Source organism: Pristiophorus japonicus, chromosome 13 (genome assembly GCF_044704955.1).
Source record: "Pristiophorus japonicus isolate sPriJap1 chromosome 13, sPriJap1.hap1, whole genome shotgun sequence".
NCBI lineage: Eukaryota > Metazoa > Chordata > Chondrichthyes > Pristiophoridae > Pristiophorus > Pristiophorus japonicus.
Window position 1 is genome coordinate 118,408,072 of NC_091989.1, and position 22,233 is coordinate 118,430,304.

Genomic DNA, 22,233 nt, shown 5'->3' on the forward strand with positions numbered 1-22,233 from the left:
GGTTAGGCCAAACAATTCTGTTGCCTCAGCAAATTTGCTGAGTATGAATTGTAGGTCACTCTCCTTGTGTGCCATTAGGGCGCAGTCGTCAGCAAAGTGTGCCTCTAGGATGAGTTGTTTCCGTACTTTGGTCTTTGCAGCAAGGCAGCGGAGGTCGAACAGTGAACCATCTAATCGATATTTCAGGTAGACCCCAAACTCCAAATCTTTTATGGCATAGTTCAAGACGCAGGTAAAGAATAGGTTGAACAGAACTGGAGCAAGTACACAACCTTGTTGTACTACAAAAGTAAAAGTGAATGTTTATTCTTTTAATTTTTTTAGCGATGTGTGTTGTGGTTGCGTGGGCAATGTTTTGGGAATGTTTTCGTGGTTTTTTTTTTAAGGTTCTCCCCCCCCCCCCCCAATCCAGGTCTCTCTCTCAGTGCACACAGCCTGGCACTTTAGTTTGCGAGTTTCCCATCCTTGTGCCACAAAAAGTGTACAACATCTCCCTTTGCACTGCGCCCCGTGACACACGGCCTAGATGGCCAAACTTACATACTAAAGCACAGACTATTCCTGGCCAGTAACTTTCCTGCCCCGCTTCCATTTTCACCCCGAAAACAGAAAAGCCTAAAATCCAGTCCAAGGTGTTTAAGCCTCCACGGGAATCTTGAGAATTGCTTAAATACTTGTGTAAAACAAGCTTTTTCCCAGATATATTGTACTATATAAGTTTTTTTTAAAACACTACACCTCACTGTTTCATTGCACAATTGCACTTTAATGAGTATCAAGTGGGACTGGAAGCTTCTCGGTTTACTGCTTTTCTATATAGTCAAAATGACACGCTTGCCTTAGGCTAATAGTCATTAATATTTAGCATGTTCTGTAAATGTTCAAGAAACCTGGTTTGCATTGTGAGAAGCATGTTTAAAAACTTTATAATGATGTTCCCTAAATGCTTGCTAGAACATCTGCAGGTTTACAAGGGCGCTCAAACATATAATTGAAGCAAAATAACATGTCTGGGAGCGCTCCTGCGGGAATTCGAAGCCATGTGCTACATTTGCTTTGCTGACATTACTGCTGCTGAGTTCAGAGGAGAGTGAACGTCCAAGAATCACAGTTAATTTGTGATTGATATCTAGTTTGTTAATAAAAATGTTATTGGGTAATTTCAATAGGACTGGGCCTCATTGTCATGTTACCAACATTATTACAAGACCTAGGAGGATTGTAGTACGATGCACAAATGATTAATATTTTTCTGACAGGCAACCCCCAGGACTAGCTGTTGGGCAGTGTCCTTCTTCAGCGGCTGTAAGATTTGAAAGTTGGTCCAACAAAAAGGACACCCAAACAATTGGGTCACGAATAATAAATCCAAACACTATGGAACATCTTCCCTTCAGCTGAATGTGATTTGGGTTTTAGTTTGTCCAGAAATGTTCTTGAAATGGCATGGCACTTTCTCGGCAACTCTAAAACTAAAACCACTGTGGGATACTCCACCCTAAACTGTGATGCCATTGCCACAACATCTTTAATGATGACCGACTCCACAAACCACATCTGGCTGGAGGCTTTACTTTCCAACAAATGGTTCTTTCTAGTTTTACTTACAATAAGGAGCAAACGAATCGAATTGTTAACACTGCTTTTATTTTATTTCCTCTGTGCATCTCTGCATGAAGACCCCCCAAGAAAAATTGTAGAAACAAAGGAACAGTTTCTGTGCTCCTCATGCGTTCTTGTATGCAAACATGAATTTTATTTAAATTGAGTTTGAAATATTCATAACTAATTACTTTTGTTTCACCTCTCTTTTTGGTTCTCCTTGGTGCTATTTTGTTATTTTTGTCCTCTTTGGCTGCTATTTGTTTTCTCTGATCTTTTTATTCTCTCACTTGTCTTTTTATATTTTCTTACTCTCACCCGTGACTGACTGCAGCAGGGAAACTAACGGCTGAAGAAATCTAGCGCAAAAAGAATCACTAGAGCAAATTATAATTACTAACCATAGAATGTTAGTTTATTGCTAAAAGTTTTGGGGCTGAAATTGATGGCCTTACCGCCCACTGCCGCTGACAATCCTCTGGTCGAACCACCCAGTGCCACTTTCTTCGTGGGCGGGAGTGGGCGGGAGGGGAGAGCCGCCGGGAAGCACCCGCCGATGTCAGTGGATGGCCGATGCACGTAAATAGACTCCCGCCCGTCAAGATGCCATATTCATGCGGGCAGGAGTTGGCGGGAGTCGACGGGAGGACGGCGGTGAACCGCTGAGTGTAGGCAGCTCTGTCCTCAACGGTAAGTGTGAAGATGCTGTAAAAAAGATTAGTGAAGTTTATTTAAATTATTTCTTTGCAGGTACTTACCTGGATGGGGTCCCCTGAAGGTCGTCAGATTTTTTTTTTTGTTTTTGATGCTTTTTATTTTTAGTTCTTCGACCCTCCGTGGGCCCGACTCCATCCTCGGCGGCACTTGGGTGGCAAGCATCTTTGCCGCTGAGAATGGGAGCTCCCGTCGGCTGCCGCCCACCGACCTTCAAGGGACCTGGGTGATGAAAACTCCGCCCAAAGAACCGTCAGGGACTCGGCGGCTATCGGCAGTCCTTTGGGCGGTGGAGGCTGTCATCAAATTCGGGCCCCTAGTCTTTTTTTAAATGATATTCACCATGTGAACTCATATAAAACTAGGCTCAATATAGAGGCACACTTTTAACTCTTGCTTCTGTCGTGTCAAAAGAGTTTTAATGATTTTATTCTCAGTTACCTAACATTGGTAAGTAACTGGGGACTTTGTGTTCTAATGGTGTGTTGGTATGTTTAAATGCTGCATCAAATCTGATACTGAGAGATAAATCAAAATAAATTTGATAATGATTAAATGTAATACCACAAAAAACATGAAAGGAGGTCAAAATTTATTGGAAAATGGATTGTAATAAAACATAAGCCATTTGTGGACCAGTTATCTTGTTGCTTCTTCATTTATCCATATAGACTCCTCGTAATCTGGCCTCACAATGTTGAATAATGTAGAACTGGAGTAGTCCAGAAAGCCACCTCTGTTTTTATGATACAGGATGACAAATGAGATATCTTTCTGCTTTATACACTATAAATGTTTTCTACTGGCAAGGTTCATGGCAAAACTATCAGTGCAACTGTGAAGCCCAGTTCTGTGATTCATTATAATACATGTATGGGTTAGATTTGAAATGATCATAGCATATAATGTGCTGAAAGCGTAAAAGAACCTTGCTTTTAAAAAAAAAAAATAATGTTTTTAAAGAATCTATTAACTTCAAAGAGATTATATTAAATGCTATTTTCTATTCCAAGAAGGAACAATGATACCGGCAAAAAAATCTTTTCAAGAGCAATTTTATTTTTCTCTTTCTGTAGGGCTCTTCGCTTTAGTTAATAATGCTGGCATCATAGTCCACATTGGTGATGCAGAAATCATCCCGACAGATGCTTATAAACGATGCATGGAAGTCAATTTCCTTGGAGCAGTCGAAGTTACTAAATCATTTTTACCTTTGATTCGTCGAGCGAAAGGAAGGATTGTTAATATTTCAAGCCCCTCAGGTACGTTCGCTTCGGAATTGGCAACTAGCCATGCATCTGTAGTTATTGTAGGACTATGTTACAATTAGGTTTCCAGCACATTCCCAGAAAAACAGTGTGAAACTTCTCATTGAAATACATAACATATAACTTTTATCTGGATAAATTTCCCAGCTGAGGACATTTAGTGAAAGTGCTGATGCCACATGTGGTGCCCTGCAGGCCAACCTGTTAGTTCCAAATAAGTTGTGTTGCAATGTAAACTGAAAAAACATCTTCCACAATGGTGGTTCATCATATGGCTTTAAGGTGACAGTGCTGGATCTGAAGTTGGAGATACATCTTCAAATTCCAGTGTTGCTTGACATTTGTGAGAAGTTTTTCCAATGACGACTAGATCCCTACAGGCTGTATTAAAATCCAGTGCTCCGAAGGTGTTTTGGAATGATGCAGGACTGCTGAATCTTTGGTGCTTCTGCATCAGTGCTTGAAGATTCATTAGAATAGTATTTTGATTTAAAGAAATAAGCTATTGAGCATCATCTTTGAATGTGAAAGCGTCGGGGTGTGAAGGTAGCAATAGTGTTATCAAGCCAGATGCATGGACTTTGATGTTGGAAAGCTGAAAACAATAAGCATATATGACAGGCAAGTGGAGCCGTTGATATTTTAATTAGAAACAGAAATTGCATTTCAGGTTGCAGATTTGTAGAAATGTACTTTCTGTAACTGCTCTCTGGTGTATTTCTGTAAGCAGTCAATGTTGAACTGTCTCGGCTCACAAAAAAATGAATAGATCCAATGTGCCACACAGTAATGATTTATAATTGACTGGGAGTAGTTTCTGTAGAGCAAGATTACTTATTTAACCTGTAAATAATTTATAGCTAATATTTTCTTGTCTAATGTGAAAGCTAGAATTACTTAGGATCTGTAATGTTTATTTGTTCCAGACGTGGAAGCGAGTGAAATATATTAACATTTTTAATAGTAATATTCATAAATACTAAATTTATTTTTACTAACTATATTTTCCCTTTAAAATAGCAAAGGATCACATGAATAAGAATGAAATTAGTGTTTAGGATAACAATAATAAGGACTATAACAGAATGATAGAATTTGAAAAAACATTATGGTTCAAAATGTGACAAAAAGAAAGCATTTTGTCTGTGATGGATTACTTCTTATACTTATTCCTTCTTGCTGTGCACAGCATTCACAGGGTTAATTTTGGTTATTGCTAGTTGTTTCTGCAAACTGTAGAGAATATACATGTTTGCCTGGTACACCACCCAGCATCAATTTATTAAGTAGCTTGTTCCTGTGAGAAATGGGGTTGTTTAATATGCTAATGTCATTAAGTACAGAGCCATTAAAGTAATTCTGTCCAGCAGTATCCAAGATAGGAACATAGGAACAGGAGTAGGCCTTTCAGCCCCTCGAGCCTGTTCCGCCATTCAATGAGATCATGGCTGATCTGTATCCTAACTCCACCTGCCTTGACTAAACATCTATTAATCTTAGATTTTAAGTTATGAATTGAGCTAGCATCTACTGCTTTTTATGGGTGGGAGTTCCACACTTGTGCCATCCTTTGTGTGAAGAAGTGTTTCCTAACACCTCGATCCTGAACAGCCTGGCTCTGATTTTAAGGTTATGTCCCCTTGTCCTAGACTCCTTCACCAACAGACAAAGTTTTTCTCTACATACCCTATCAATTCCTTTCAAAATCCTAAAAATATCAATCAAATAACCCCTTAACCTTTTTTATTCCGGGGAACACAAGCCTAGTTTATGTCATCTCTCCTCATAATTTAATCCTTGGCGCACTGGTAACATTCTGGTGAATCAGTGCTGCACTCTTTCCAAGGCCAATATATCCTTCCTAAGGTGCAGTGCCCAGAATGTACACAGCACTCCAGATGTGGTCTAACCAGGGCTTTGTATAGCTGCAGAAAAATATATTTTTATACTTTATATTCTAGCCCTCTAGTTATAAATGCTAATTAGCCTGTTTCATTATTTTTTGTCCTTGTCCTCTACATTTAAATGATCTGTGTATATGGATCTCTGGACCTCTATTGTTCTCAGCTTTTCACAATTTATAAATTACTCGGATCTATCTTTCTTGGGTTCAAAATGGATAACCTCGCACATACCTGTGTTGAAATCCATCTGCCACAGTTTAGCCCACTCACTTAATCTATCAATGTAAAATTTGTTTCATCGGTAAACTTGGATATATGGCTCTCTGTTATGTTATTAAGTCATGGGTTCTCAACCTTTTTTCTTTGAGGCTCCCCTCTTGTGTTATAAAAATTCTATGGACCCCCTGTAACACGACACAAGTATTTTTTCTTTATAAATATTGTTTGGGAGGGGGAGGGGGGGACAATTTTTCCCACATTCTATGGGGAAGGAACAGTTTGTCCCACAGTCTGTAGGGGTCCGGGTTGGCAGTTTGTCCCAGCCTGGGGGGGGGAGGGGCGCGGTCACAGGTTAGGCCCCAGCTGGAGTATTGTATTCAATTCTGGGCACCACACTTGAGGAGGGATACCAAGGCCTTAGAGAGGGTGCGGAGGAGATTTACTAGAATGGAACCAGGGGACCGGGGGTGTGAGGTTTCAGTTAAGTGGAGAGACTAGAGAAGTTAGAGTTGTTATTCTTAGAGCATAGAAGGTTAAAAGAAAATGTAATAGAAGTGTTCAAAATCATGAAGAGTTTTGATAGAGTAAATAAGGAGGAATTATTTCCAATGGCAGAAGGAACCTTAACCAGAGGACACAGATTTAACATATTGGCACAAGAACCAGAGGGGAGATGAGGAGAACTTTTTTTACACAGTGATTTTTTAATGATCTGGAATGCACTGCCTGAAAAGTTGGTAGAAGCAGATTCAGTCGTAACTTTCAAAAGGAAATTGAATAAATTCTTGAAAGGGATAAATTTGCAGGGCTATGGAAACAGGGCAGACAAATGAGATTAATTGAATAACTCTTAAGAGCCGGCATAGGCACGATGGGCCAAATGGCCTCCTTCTGTGCTGTATGATTCTATGAAGTCTACTGTTTTCTGACCCTTGGCCGTTGATGACTCTAGATCTACTGGGTCCTAAATGCATGGCTGAGTCAAACACATTATCCTCTTCCTTCCAATGCAGACACAGAACAGTAAACATTGCAAGTGTTACCATTTTGTTGTCCCTTTGGGACTGTCTGTTCAGTTGTCCAATGCTGACACCATATTGGTTATAGTTGCATCGCTTTATTTGGCATAAATAAGAATGAATACATTTCAGTATTTAAGCAGTAGTTTACAAAGAACAATTGAGAATTATACTACCCCTGTGCTTCGGGTAGAAGACATGACCCATTTCCCGTGCTGCCTACTCACATACGCTTGTTCAACTGTCTGGTACTCTCCATGGATCTTCTACACTGAGAGAGGCCCAAACCCCCTAGGATATACCCCAAAAACTGGAACTATAAAAAAATCCATTCAACGAGTGTCTGTGTCCCTTATCTCTGTTCTTGACCTCAGCACATGCTCCCTTTGTTTCTACAGTAAATGATGCATCCTAAGGACCTTGGAGACATCAAGAGTTTCAACTGTAAATAAAACCCAAGTTGAACATGATTCTTTTCCCTAATTCTAACAGGGGAGAAATAAAACTAAAGTAATAAAACTGTAGACTAGAAAACGTAATATTAAACTGCAATCTCTCGCAAAGCTTAATCCCGAAGGATGGTAAAAGGGGATTATATTTAATTATATTTCAACAAATAACAAGAGTTCTTAGTACGCACACCCACAGTCAGAGAAGAGAGGTAAAGAGATGATTATGTAGATAGGCTGAAGTCTCAAACTGTTCTTCCCTCCCTTCTAGCAATAACAAAATGCGTGTAACCATTGGTCAGGCTGTACCTGCCACCAGTCAGCCCGAGAGTCCAAGAGCAGCGTATTTTGCAAAACAACAGTTCGAAGTACAGCTTGGGGATCATTTAACTCTTTCAAGCCTTAGACCCTCTAAATACTCATATGCCAGTAACTGTTAATTCTACTTTTACAATTCAGCACATAAAGGATAGAATTTAAGGTAATGCCATGGGGATAAAGAACTACTTTTCGGGCAGTTGCTGTAGTTTTCAGTTGCTTAATGGCTGCATGGTTGTAAATAATAAAATTCCCTTTATCCCAAATGAACTAATTGTTTATCCATTGTCAATGTGCGAAATCCTGTATGTTTAGTGATTCCTAGCAGATAAATATATATATTGATGGAGAAATAGTTCAATTAAAATCTGTGATTATAACTGTCAGGAAGAAAGTATCCTATTTTTCCAAGACTCAGCAGACTTTCTGCAGCTTGGTCTTAACCCTCAGCCCTGACAGATGGTTAAGGGACTCTGGAACCATATGGTGCCAAACCATCTGTTTGAAAATCCAATATAACAAGGGCACAGGCGCTGTTCTGGACTTCTTTCAGCACAGAAACCTCTAAATATTTCCAAGCAGGTCACTAAATCAAAAATTGTTATTTCTATTCCAGTTGCTATATGAGGTCTGGAAGCATCATTTGAATAATTCTGAATCTCTGTTGCTAAGGAGTCTTTTAGTTGAAGTCTCATTTAATGCTTATGCTTCCAGCGCCATAAATAGCACTGGGGAATCTTTTGATGAGAAGAATGATGGCATCTATCCCTCATAAAATCCTTCGTTGGTAAAAATTGGTAGCCAGTGTTGACTAGTGCCTGCGGCTGCTTTCATTGTCACCCTTCTCTGCTGCCAATGCCTCCGTTTGGTAGCTTTGGTGATTTATGGGGAAAGAGAGGAGCAGAAAAATGATGTACTTCATTTTGGCCTTCATACCAAGACACCAAGATCAGTTTCTGGTTTTATACTCAAATAAATTCATACTTTGGTGAACGGAGGAATCCTTAGACTGCCTTCCTACTGTTCGAGTAGAGTTTCTCGAGAAAAATGATGAGCATCTTAAAGAAATGCTATTCCTGCAGATTGAGTTCCACTTTCAATCATGAATCTTTAGGAATTGTGTATTATTAGAAGTTTCCCTGGATTTCATCTTCTGCCTCCTCCTAGGATCTAGTATAGACGGGGTTTGGAAAAGTCTGACTCCAGTTTCCTCAGGGCCAGACAAACTTTACAGAGTTCCAATAGTCACTGAGGAAGCTCTTGTTTATTTTCTTGTACCTTTCAGAATCCAGGAAACTGGAAGCTTGAGGGAAAATGGTATACTCCCAGTACACTTACAAAGGTGGATGTACATCAGATTCACAAGGAAATTGTTATTTACCAGCAAGTGGCTGTCATGGTAGAGTATGGTGCAAGCTCTTGTGAGGGATAATGCACTTCCACTGGAAATGATAACCGGCTGAATGCAAAGCTAGCTGAAAATTGCAAGGTTGATGCTCCTGAGGCATGCTGTGCTACACAAGGCATCCTGTCCCACAGGTACACTTGGCTGTTGATTGCTAGTCTTGTGGATCTTGGAAAAAGCCTTTTGGACATGGGTTAAGGAAATTCTGGAATATGCCAGCAATACCTGACCCCGTCTGCAGAATGCCCGCTCTCCTGCCAAGAGAAGCCAACTCCCCAAACCTCCAAGCCAAAATAAATTTCCTTTAATGGTCAAAGGGGCTCTTATATGCTTGGGTCTAAGCAATTCAGAAAGGTAAAGGACAAGGCAAGACAAATAAGCATAACCCTCCTGGAATACTTGCCATAGAACTTCAACAGTGACTATCAGTCACTTCTTTACCTCATTTTTTGGTTTACCAGTAAGGAAAGTATTTCAAAGACTATTGAAAATACGAGGAGGCAGATTTTCAACTTGCCAAATGGGCTCTGCGCCAATAGCAAGCTTCTGGAAGATCGGTATCAGAAAGATGTATTTACACTAGATGGTATGTCCTTAAGTCACAAAACTCAACCACAGGTGCTTTGACACAGACATTAAGGGCCAATCTTCCTGAAGCGTGCCATTGGTGTAGAGCCTTGACTGCCGTAATGGTCAGAAATGCGTGGGAATGCACCCCGATCTCCCCATATGTACTCCCAGTGGGCAAGGATCCACACCAAAAGCATGCATTTGGAAAATCGGCTGCAAGTAATTGACAAGTAATGTACAGGAAGTTGGGCATCATTACTGCATGCCCCCCCCCCCATTGATCTGGTTCCATCATCCAGGCTATTGCCTCCTACAGCGCCTCCCTGACTCCACCCTCATTCCTTGTTGTTTCTATCTCTGCTTGACCATAGCTGATATTGCAGGCGGGCTCTGTCAAAAAGAACTAGGGGCTGGGTCTGCGAGTGATTTTATAAGGGATATATACAGGAATGAAGAAAATCATGATTCTCACTACTTCAGAGACTATGGGCCCAAGTTTCCACATGATTTGCGCCTGATTTTTAGGAGCAACTGGTGGAGAACGGACTATCTTAGAAATCGCAATTCTCCACATTTTTTTTTCTGCAGTTCTAGTCAGGTAGAACAGTTCTACTTTGGAACAGAATTTTTTCTTCAAAAGGGGGCGTGTCCGGCCACTGACGCCTGATTTGAAAGTTTCCACTGTGAAAACGTACTCCAAACTAAAGTAGAATGGAGCAAGTGAAGATTTTTGTAGAACTGAAAAAACCTGTTCTACACATTAAAAAATCAGGCGCAGGTTACAAATTAGGCGTCCAGAACGAGGTGGGGGGGGAAGGGAACTCATTAAATTCGACAATAAATCCTTATTTATACTTCTACAAATATTATACAAATAAATCCAACCTGAATAAACATTTATAAGCAAAGAAAATATTAAATAAACCATCTTCCTACCTGTGTGAAAGTGCTTCAGGCAGCTCAGCGATGTTCCCGCGAACGGGAGGGAGGGGCAGGCAGACAGTAACGAGGCAGCAAACAGCTTTCCACTTGAGGTGGAAGCCTTAGTCAGCTCAGTAATGTTCCCGCGAACGGGAGGGAGGGGAGGGGAGGGCGGCGGGCAGGCAGTAACGAGGCAGCAAACAGCTTTCCACTTGAGGTGGAAGCCTTAGTCAGCTCAGCGATGTTCCTGCGAACGGGAGGGGGGAGAGGGAGGGGAGGGGAGGGCAGGCAGTAACGAGGCAGCAAACAGCTTTCCACTTGAGGTGGAAGCCTTAGTCAGCTCAGCGATGTTCCCGCGAACGGGAGGGGGGGGAGGGAGGGGCGGGACGGGAGGGAGGGGCGGGCAGGCAGTAACGAGGCAGCAAACAGCTTTCCACTTGAGGTGGAAGCCTTAGTCAGCTCAGCGATGTTCCCGCGAAGGGGAGGGATGGGCAGGCAGGCAGTAACGAGGCAGCAAACAGCCTTCCACTTGAGGTGGAAGCCTTAGTCAGCTCAGCGATGTTCCCACGAACGGGAGGGAGGGGAGGGAGAGGCAGGCAGCCAAAGATACAGCAGCAGGCTTCAAGCTGTGAAGGGGACTGAGGCCATTTGGACAGTTTTATATTTACATTTGCAGAATGGGTGCTGCATTGTCAACACCACATATTATGCAATGGTTCGCCATCAATTCACTGCATAGGAGAGAATTGATTAGAGCTCACCGCACCAGGAACGTCGTAGCCCGTAGGTTGATGGACAGGAGACCTTACCCACGTCGACAATATCGAACCAGGCGCACGTACCTGGACATGAGCGAGGCTGATTGTGTGAAAAGGCTGCGTTTTCGCAGAGAAGGTGTCACTGAGATCTGTGATATGGTGAGAGCAGATTTGCAGCCCAGAAGCAGAAGGACAACTGCCTCGTCTGTTGAAGTGAAGGTAACAGCTGCACTTTCTTTCTATGCCTCGGGATCGTTTCAGGCTACAACTGGAGATGTGTGCGCCATCTCTCAACGTGCAATACATGCCTGCGTTTACCAGGTCACGGCTGCACTTTATGCGCGAAGGAATGACTTCATCAATTTCCCAATGACCGCACAAGCGATCCATGAGAGGGCTGTGGGCTTCTTCAGGATTGCCGGCTTCCCAAAGGTACAGGACTGCATTGATTGTACCCACGTAGCCTTGCGAGCACCCGTGGAGGATTCTGAACAGTACCGAAATAGGAAAGGTTTCTACTCTATCAATGTGCAGCTCGTGTGTGACGACAAGCAACGCATCATGTCAGTCGATGCGAGATACCCTGGCAGCACCCACGATGCGTTCATCCTACGCGACAGCGTTCTATCTGACATGTTTGAGCAGCAGCCAGAAGGGCAGAGCTGGCTACTGGGAGACAAAGGGTACGGCCTGACCACCTGGCTCATGACACCTCTACGTGTGACACGGACAGAAAGTGACCGTCAATACAACATGGCGCACATTGCGATGCGCAGCATCATTGAGAGGGCCATTGGCATATTGAAACAGCGATTCCGATGCCTGGACCATTCCGGAGGACAGTTGCAATACTCTGAGATGGTCGGTCACTTCACTGTTGTGTGCAGCATGCTTCATAACTTAGCCATCATGAGGCAGCAGGAGCTGGTAGTGGAACCCGAAGACCCACGTGAGGGTCCAGTGCATGATGATAGTATTACGGAAGACCAGGATGTGGATGATAACGACAATCAGGAAAGCATGCAAGTGCCTGATGCCAGAGCACGAGGTCGGAGGAGGGCCGTCCATCGTGCCCCTTAATGATTGCTCGAGCCTTGCGCCAGCAGCTCATCCGTGAACGCTTCAACTACTGATGCCTGAGGGCTCTGCGAACACTTTTGCATATGGACATGTTTATTCTTTGCAGTTGTTCCTACGTTTTGTTGTGTTAATGGAACATGAAACAGTTTTAATGAAAAAATATTTTATTGAAAAGTTAATGTCACACTAATAAAATATTTGTTGTATCAAACTATACTTTTTAATATGACTCTTGAAGATCACTTAAAAACTTTAAGATCACTTATAAACTTGTAAAGTTACAAAACACTTTCTATGTGAAAAATGTTACACTCTAAGATCACTTACACTTCAAGTTCACTTTTTAGATGCAAAATTAAATAATTTACAGAATGTGCGAGCATTTACACTATAAGATCATTTGAAAACCCTGAGATCACTTATAAGTTGTAAAGTTACAAAACTTACAAAACAATTTCAATTTGAAAAATCTTACACTCTGAAGAACACTTTTAAACTTCAGGATCACTTTTTAGGTGCAAAATTAAATAAGATACAAAAAAATGTGAGAGCATTTACACTAAGATCACTTAAAAACCATAAGATCCCTTATAAGTTGTAACGTAACAAAACTTACAAAACAATTTCAATTTGAAAAACGCTACTACAGCTACATCAAGAACAAGAACAAAAGCAGCAAAGAAAGGCTGCAACCAAGTCTCATCCACATCTCAGTGAACGTTCACTTCCTCATGGGGGTGTCATTTGATTGGCTGGGCTGTGTGCCCTTACTGCAGCAGCTATCTCAACCAGGCCCTCCCTGAAGGCCTGTGCCGTCGATTGCACTCCCTCGGACATTCCCTCCCTAAGTTCCCATGTCATTACTGCTATTTCTCCCGTCAGGACCGTCAACTCTTCACCTACTGCATTGACGCCACCGATGAGTGATCGGGTAAGCTCATTTGTCTCCATACCCAATGCCACAACCTGAGCCGCATCTGTTGCACGCTGCATCTCAGGAGAACGTGTCTCCAATCTCCTTCTCCTCTGCCTGGGTCTGCCTCGTGGCACCACTACACTGGGAGGCGCGGGCTGGGACTGTGGGACGCTCTGTGTTCCAGACAGCTGAACTGGAGGGAGAGGCTCAGGCTGGAATGGTGGGATGCTCTGTGTTGCAGACGGCAGCACTCGAGTGCGAGCCATGGGCTGGAATGTTGGACGAATGGGTGTAAACTGCTCGATGATATCAGCAGCAACACTAGGACCCGAAGCGTCGGAATCGAAACCATAGTAGGTGGAACCAGAACCTATGCGAGAGGGAGGCGTAGACTGGGACGGTAGTGCACTGACTGTAGAATGCTGTATTATACCAGCAGCACCACTGGGACCCACAACATTGGAAGCGAAACCATGGAAGGTGGGACCAAGACCTATGCTAGGGGTTGAAACTCTGATGCCCCTTGATGAGGGCTCATAAACATTAAATTGGAAGCTCCCCCCTGCAGACATTTCAGTCATCGCTGCCATCATCCAGTCTGGATCGTCCGCAGCTGGTTGTACTGGTTCTTGTTCTGTATCCTCAGGATCCTCAGGGTTGGCAGCAGCAGCATCATCATCATCGTCATCATCATCATGTTCTGCAAAATACATCAGAACAGTCAAAGCTTAACAGCAAGGGAGGGGGCCGGGTGGGTGGCATGAGTACTCTCACACATAGCAGGCCAGGCAGCAGGTTGATTTAAAGGGCCACGATGCATTTTCAGGACTTGCCCTCTTCCTGGCGTGCGGGCCCAGCTTGTGCTGTACCAATTGCTTTACTCCATGTCCGACTCATCATAGCAGCTACCCTTTGTTCCAAGGGTATCAGTGGATGCAGATTGGGCATGCCTCCTCCTGTCCGAGTTGCCTCCCTTTTGTTGTGGGCCAATTTCTTCTGCAAAGAGTAAAATATAACTTTTTACAGAGTGTGTCAGTCTGCAAGGTGGGACATATAGATAGCCAGGTTACAATTACGATTAAATTAAAAATGGGAAATACTACTTACACTAACTACTTGACCAAGGTCGTGCCATTTCTTTTTACACTGACTTCCAGATCTCCTGGTTTGCACCACTGCGCAGTAATCTACTGCAACTTGGTTCCAGCGTTTCTTCATTTCTTTTGGTGGCACTTTTATGCGACCTCTGTTGCTGGTATCTAGCTCCTGCCATTTCTGCTCAATGACGTTGACTAATATCTCCACTTCCTCATGTAAGAAATTCTTTTTTCTTGGTAGAGGTTGATCCATTGCAAAGTTGATTTGGCACTTTTTTTTCTCCAAACACAGTCCTTAATTTGCAGGCACAGGTACTGCAAGTTTAGCAGTGAAAAGCTGAACACACTGATTTCAGTAGTAGTGATGTCGGGGAGGGCATCAAACATGAAATTAGGGGTGCGTGCAATAAAGGTGCAACAGTTATAATGGGTGACTTTAATATGCACATAGATTGGGTTAACCAAACTGGAAGCAATACGGTGGAGGAGGATTTCCTGGAGTGCATAAGGGATGGTTTTTTAGACCAATATGTCGAGGAACCAACTAGGGGGGAGGCCATCTTAGACTGGGTGTTGTGTAATGAGAGAGGATTAATTAGCAATCTCGTTGTGCGAAGCCCCTTGGGGAAGAGTGACCATAATATGGTGGAATTCTGCATTAGGGTGGAGAATGATACAGTTAATTCAGAGACCATGGTCCAGAACTTAAAGAAGGGTAACTTTGAAGGTATGAGGCGTGAATTGGCTAGGATAGATTGGCGAATAATACTTAAGGGGTTGACTGTGGATGGGCAATGGCAGACATTTAGAGACCGCATGGATGAATTGTACATTCCTGTCTGGTGTAAAAATAAAAAAGGGAAGGTGGCTCAACCGTGGCTATGAAGGGAAATCAGGGACAGTATTAAAGCCAAGGAAGTGGCATAAAAATTGGCCAGAAATAGCAGCGAACCCGGGGACTGGGAGAAATTTAGAACTCAGCAGAGGAGGACAAAGGATTTGATTAGGGCAGGGAAAATGGAGTATGAGAAGAAGCTTGCAGGGAACATTAAGACGGAATGCAAAAGTTTCTATAGATATGTAAAGAGAAAAAGGTTAGTAAAGACAAACGTAGGTCCCCTGCAGTCAGAATCAGGGGAAGTGATAACGGGGAACAAAGAAATGGCGGACGAATTGAACAAGTACTTTGGTTCGGTATTCACTGAGGAGGACACAAACAACCTTCCGGATATAAAAGGGGTCGGAGGGTCTAGTAAGGAGGAGGAACTGAGGGAAATCCTTATTAGTCGGGAAATTGTGTTGGGGAAATTGATGGGATTGAAGGCCGATAAATCCCCAGGGCCTGATGGACTGCATCCCAGAGTACTTGAGGTGGTCTTGGAAATAGTGGATGCATTGACAGTCATTTTCCAACATTCCATTGACTCTGGATCAGTTCCTATGGAGTGGAGGGTAGCCAATGTAACCCCACTTTTTAAAAAAGGAGGGAGAGAGAAAACAGGAAATTATAGACCGGTCAGCCTGACATCAGTAGTGGGTAAAATGATGGCAACTGCAACGAGACCTGGGTGTCATTGTACATCAGTCATTGAAGGTTGGCATGCAGGTACAGCAGGCGGTTAAGAAAGCAAATGGCATGTTGGCCTTCATAGCGAGGGGATTTGAGTACAGGGGCAGGGAGGTGTTGCTACAGTTGTACAGGGCCTTGGTGAGGCCACACCTGGAGTATTGTGTACAATTTTGGTCTCCTAACTTGAGGAAGGACATTCTTGCTATTGAGGGAGTGCAGCGAAGATTCACCAGACTGATTCCCGGGATGGTGGGACTGACCTATCAAGAAAGACTGGATCAACTGGGCTTGTATTCACTGGAGTTCAGAAGAATGAGAGGGGACCTCATAGAAACGTTTAAAATCCTGACAGGTTTAGACAGGTTAGATGCAGGAAGAATGTTCCCAATGTTGGGGAAGTCCAGAACCAGGGGTCACAGTCTAAGGATAAGGGGTAAGCCATTTAGGACCGAGATGAGGAGAGACTTCTTCACCCAGAAAGTGGTGAACCTGTGGAATTCTCTGCCACAGAAAGTGGTTGGGGCCAATTCAGTAAATATATTCAAAAGGGAGTTAGATGAAGTCCTTACTACTTGGGGGATCAAGGGGTATGGCGAGAAAGCAGGAAGGGGGTACTGAAGTTTCATGTTCAGCCATGAACTCATTGAATGGCGGTGCAGGCTAGAAGGGCTGAATGGCCTGCTCCTGCACCTATTTTCTATGTTTCTATGTTTCTATGTACCCAAGTTATCACCATCCCTTTTATACCATATGCTTCTATTTTGTGAATAAGTCTGTTCTGTGGTACTTTATCAAATGCCTTTTGAAAGTCCATATATACAACATCTATTGCACTACCTTCATGTGTTACCTGCTAATGCTTTCTCAAACTCTTTCTTTGCCCTTATATCTTTATTCTGCCTGGCTTTGAATTGTATTTTGCACCTGATATTTCTCAAACATTTTTCTGTTTTATTTTATCCTCTATTTCCTTTGTCATCCAGGGAGCTCTGGCTTTGGATGCCCCACCTTTACTCCTTTTGGGAATTTGCCTGGTTGGTACCCGAACTATCTCCACCTTGAAGGCCACATTGCTCATTAACTGTTTTCCTGGACAATCTTTGTGTCCATTCCATCTTTGCAAGATCCGTTCTCAAATTACTGAAATTGTCTCTTCCAGTTGGGTATTTTCACCATTGATTTATCTTTGTCCTTTTTTGTAACTACTTTAAACCTAATTATATTATGATTACTATTACCTAGATGTTCTCCCACTGAAACACATTCCACTTGCCCTAATTCATTCCCCAGAACTAGATCCAACATGGCTTTGTTCCTTGTTGGGCTAGAAACATCCTGATTAAGAACGTTCTGCTGTACACATTTTAGGAATTTCTTACTCTCCTTGCCCTTTACTGTGTTTACCCCCCAGTGGTATTGGGGTAATTGAAGTCCCCTACTATAACTGCTCCATTATTTTTTACATTTCTCTGAAATTTGCCAACAGATTTGCTCCTCAACCTCTTTCACACTATTTTGTAGTAAACCCAGAAATGTAACAGATACTTTTCTATATCATTATCCTTGATCAATACTGCCACCCATTAACTCACCCCCCCACCCCCCCTCTGCCCCAGGCTTTTCTCCTTCGCTATCCCTCCTGAATACATTGAAACCGCAATGTTCCTGTTCATTTCTTTTGGATGTACGGCCCATTCAAAATACTGCGCATGTGTGTTTTTTCCTATTGAAGAGCCGGCTCCGCAGGATGTCCAAAGAAAAATTGGAAGCCAGAATAGTTAGTTCCCATTCCTGCCCATGTTTATGCCAGGTCTCCAATATAACCATAATATCATAACCCCATGTGGCAATTTGCGTCTGTACCATGCCAACCCTATTTGTAACGCTCCTCGCATTAATACACATGCATTCCAGTACCATGCTAGTCTGCTTTGCTTTATTCCCCAATCTACTTCCTGCTCTTTCTACACAATTCTTTTTCTGTTGCTGTTTGTTTCTCCTAGTTTTCTTTGCACCTTGATGCTCCTCCCTGCTGCTGCATCCTGATGCTCCTCCCCCAGCCAAATTAGTTTAAACCTTCCCCTATGATGACAGACACCTTATCCGTGGCCTTACAACACATCACTGACCTTCACCAAGCTACTTTCCAGCAGAGTGATAGGAATGTTGTGACACTGGCCCAAGAGAGGGATGAAGGCGAAAGGGGACATGGAAGTGGGAACTCGATTTAAAGCGCTCCCAGTTCTCACCCATTGCCCCCCCACTTCCTCCCCGCCCCCCCTCCCTCCCCCACAGCCAGTACCTGAAATGCTGCTTTGTCTCCCAATGTCTTTTGCGGGGCCCTCGGGCTCCAAAACCCAGAAGTTGTAGGCCAAACTGCCTCAGGACAGGGTTCTGAGCAGCTTGCCTCTACCTCCCCTAAAATTAGAACATAAGAAATAAGAGCAGGAGTAGGCCATTTGACCCCTCGAGCCTGCTCTGCCATTTAATAAGATCATGGCTGATCTGATCGTGAATGCAGCTCCACTTCTCTGCCCACTCCCCCATAACCCTTCACTCACTTATTGCTCAAAAATCTGTCTATCTCCACCTTAAATATATTCACTGACCCAGCCTCCACAGCTCTCTGGGGCAGAGAATTCCACAGATTTACAACCCTCAGAGAAGAAATTGCTCCTCATCTCAGTTTTAAATGGGCGACCCCTTATTCTGAGACTATGCCGCCTAGTTTTAATTTCCCCTATGAGTGGAAATATCCTCTCTGCATCCACCTTGTCGAGCCCCCTCATTATCTTACATGTTTCGATAAGATCACCTCTCATTCCTCTGAACTCCAATGTGTATAGACCCAACCTACTTAACCTATCCTCATAAGTCAACCACCTCATCTCCGGAATCAATCTAGTGAACCTTCTTTGAACATCATCATCATCATAGGCAGTCCCTCGAAATTGAGGAAGACTTGCTTCCACTCTAAAACATAGAAACATAGAAAATAGTTGCAGGAGTAGGCCATTCGGCCCTTCGAGCCTGCACCGCCATTCAATAAGATCATGGCTAATCATTCTCTCAGTACCCCTTTCCTGCTTTCTCTCCATACCCCTTGATCCCCTTAGCCGTATGGGCCATTATCTAACTTCCTCTTGAATATGGCCCTTACGAGTTCTTAGGTGACTGTACAGTCCAATACAGGAATTACAGTCTCTGTCACAGGTGTGACAGACAGTGGTTGAAGGAAAGGGTGTGGGGAGTCTGGTTTGTCGCACACTACTTCTGTTGTCTGCACTTGATTTCTGCATGTTCTCGGCGACGGGACTCGAGGTGCTCAACGTCCTCCTGGATGCTCTTCCTCCACTAAGGGTGATCTTGGGCCAGGGATTCCCAGGTGCCGGTGGGGATATTGCACTTTATTAAGGAGACTTTGAGGGTGTCATTGAAACATTTCCTCTGTCCTCCTGGGGTTCGCTTGCTATTAGGAGTTCCGAGTAGAGCGCTTGCTTAGGGAGTCTTGTGTTGGGCATGCGGGCGATGTGGGCCGCCCAACAGAGCTGGTCAAGTGTGGTCAGTGCTTCAATGCTGGCGATGTTGGCCTGAGCAAGAACACTGACGTTGGTGCATCTATCCTCCCAGTGGATTTGCAGGTTAGATCCAAGGTCGTCCCATCCTCTGTCATTGAACTACAGTGTGCGCAGACGCAAGCATCATCCACGCATTCAGAGGCTGAACTCCAAGCCATCGTCAACATCTTCACCGAGACATACGAAAGCATGGACCTTGCACTAAACATCCATAAGACAAAGGTCCTCCACCAACCTGACCCCGCCACAGAGCACTGCCCCCCCGTTCATCAAAATCAACGTGGGCCTTGGACAATGTGGACTATTTTCCATATCTTGGGAGTCTACTATCAGCAAGGGCAGACATCGATGACGAGGTCCAACATCATCTCCAGTGTGCCAGCACAGCCTTTGGTCGCCTGAGGAAAATAGTGTTTGAAGACCAGGACCTCAAATCTGGCACCAAGCTTATGGTCTACAGGGCAGCAGTGATACCCGCCCTCCTATATGGCTCAGAACCGTGGACCATATACAGCCTCCACCTCAAAGTGCTGGAGAAGTACCAGCAACGATGCCTCCGTAAGATCTCTGAACATCCTTCAATGCAAGTATATTCTTCCTTAAATACGGAGACCAAAACTGTATGCAGTATTCCAGGTGTGGCCTCACCAATACCTTGTACAGTTGTAGCAGGACTTCCCTGCTTTTATACTCTATCCCCCTTGTAATAAAGACCAACATTCCATTTGCCTTCCTGATTACTTGCTGTACCTGCATACTAACTTTTTGTGGTTCATGCACAAGGACCCAACTCTGTTTGCCAACCGGAATATGACCCGTTCATCCCGACTCTCTGTTTTCTTTTAGTTAGCCAATCCTTTATCCATGCTAATATATTACCTCAACTTTTATCTTGTGCAGTAACCTTTATGTGGCACCTTATCGAATGCCTTCTAGAAATCCAAATACATCACATCCACTAGTTCCCTCTTATCCACCCTGTTCATTACATCCTCAAAGAACTCCAAATTTGTCAAACGCGATTTCCCTTTCATAAAACAATGCTGACTCTGCTTGATTGAATTATGCTTTGCCAAATGTCCCGCTACTGCTTCCTTAATAATGGATTCCAACATTTTCCCAATGACAGATGTTAAGCGAACAGGTCTATAGTTTCCTGCTTTCTGTCTGTCTCCTTTCTTGAATAGGGGCGTTACATTTGCGGTTTTCCAATCCGCTGGGACCACCCCAGAATCCGAGGTATTTTGGGAGATTACAACTAATACATCCACTACCTCTGAAGCCACTTCTTTTAAGACCCTAGGATGCAAACCATCAGGTCCAGGGGACTTGTCCACCTTTAATCCCATTATTTTATCGAGTACTACTACTTTAGTGATAGTGATTGTATTAACTTCCTCCCTCCCTATAGCCCCTTGGTTATCCACCATTGGGATGTTTTTAGTGTCTTCTACCGTGAAGACCAAAAGAAAATATTTGTTGAAAGTCTCTGCCATTTCCCTGTTCCCCATTACTAATTCCCCAGTCTCATCCTCTAGGGGATCAACATTTACTTTAGGCACTCTTTTCCTTTTTATGTACCTGTAGAAAATTTTTCTATCTGTTTTTATATTTCGTGCTAGTTTACTTTCATAATCTACCTTCCCTCTCTTATTATTTTTTTAGTCGTTCTTGCTTGGCTTTTAAAAGTTTCCCAATCCTAGTCTTGGTCACATTGTATGCCCTTGTTTTCAATTTGATACCATCCCTTTTTTCCTTAGTTAACCATGGATGGTTATCCCTTCTCTTAGTCTTTCCTTCTCACTGGAATATATTTTTGTTTTGAGTTATGAAATATCTCTTTAAATGTCTGCCACTGCTCATCAACTGTCCCATACTTTAATCTATTTTCCCAGTCCACTTTTGCCAACTCTGTCTTTATACCTTTCTAGTCTCCCTTATTTAAGCTTAGGAGTTTGAGATCCAACTTTCTCACCTTCCAATTTGAAATGTAACCATGTTATGGTCACTCATTCCTAGAGAATCCTTTATTAGGAGATTGTTTATTAATCCTGTCTCATTACACAGTACTAGATCTAAGATAGCCTGCTCCCTGGTTGGTTCCGCAATGTACTGTTCAAGGGGACTATCCCGGATACACTCTATGAACTCTTCCTCAAGGCTACCCTGGCCAATTTGCTTTGTCCAATCAATATGAAGGTTAAAATCACCCATAATTATTGCCATTCCTTTTTTACAAGCCTCCATTATTTCTTGATTTATACTTCGTCCAACAGTGTAGCTACTGTTAGGGGGCCTATAGACTACTCCCACCAGTGATTTTTTTTCCCCCTTTATTATTCCTTATCGCCACCCAAACTGGTTCAACATCTTGATCTTCTGAGCCAAGATCGTTTTTCACTAATGCATTGATCTCATCCTTTATTAACAGAGCTACCCCACCTCCTTTTCCTTTCTGTCTGTCCTTCTGAATTGTCAAATAGCCCTGAATATTTAGTTCCCAACCTTGGGCACCTTGCAACCATGTCTCTGTAATGATTATCAGATCATACCCACTTTTATCTATTTGTGCCGTCAACACATCTATTTTGTTATGAATGTTGCGTGCATTCAGATAAAGAACTTTTAAATTAGTTTTTTTAACCATTTTTTCCTGTTTTGACCCCACTTTCTGATTCGCTTTTATGTTTATACATCCTGTCCCATCCTGATATCGTCTGTTTGAAAGCCTTCAAATTTCTGAAAAAACGTCTATGATCACAAGAACTCTCTGCAAAACATTTGCCAGAGGGAACTGACAAAGCAGCCGGAATCACTGAGCCTTTATTCATATTGGGCAATCAGA

General features: G+C 43.1%; 1 protein-coding gene across 1 annotated transcript in view; it reads left to right on the forward strand.

The window, feature by feature from the left end:
* The window catches only part of LOC139278790 (11-beta-hydroxysteroid dehydrogenase type 2-like), a 94,817-nt gene that overhangs the window by 38,611 nt on the left and 33,973 nt on the right, over window positions 1-22,233 (forward strand). Inside the window, exon 3 of the mRNA XM_070897928.1 lies at window positions 3,393-3,578. Coding sequence (XP_070754029.1) covers window positions 3,393-3,578 — 186 coding nt within the window. The remainder of the gene's footprint in view (window positions 1-3,392; window positions 3,579-22,233) is intronic.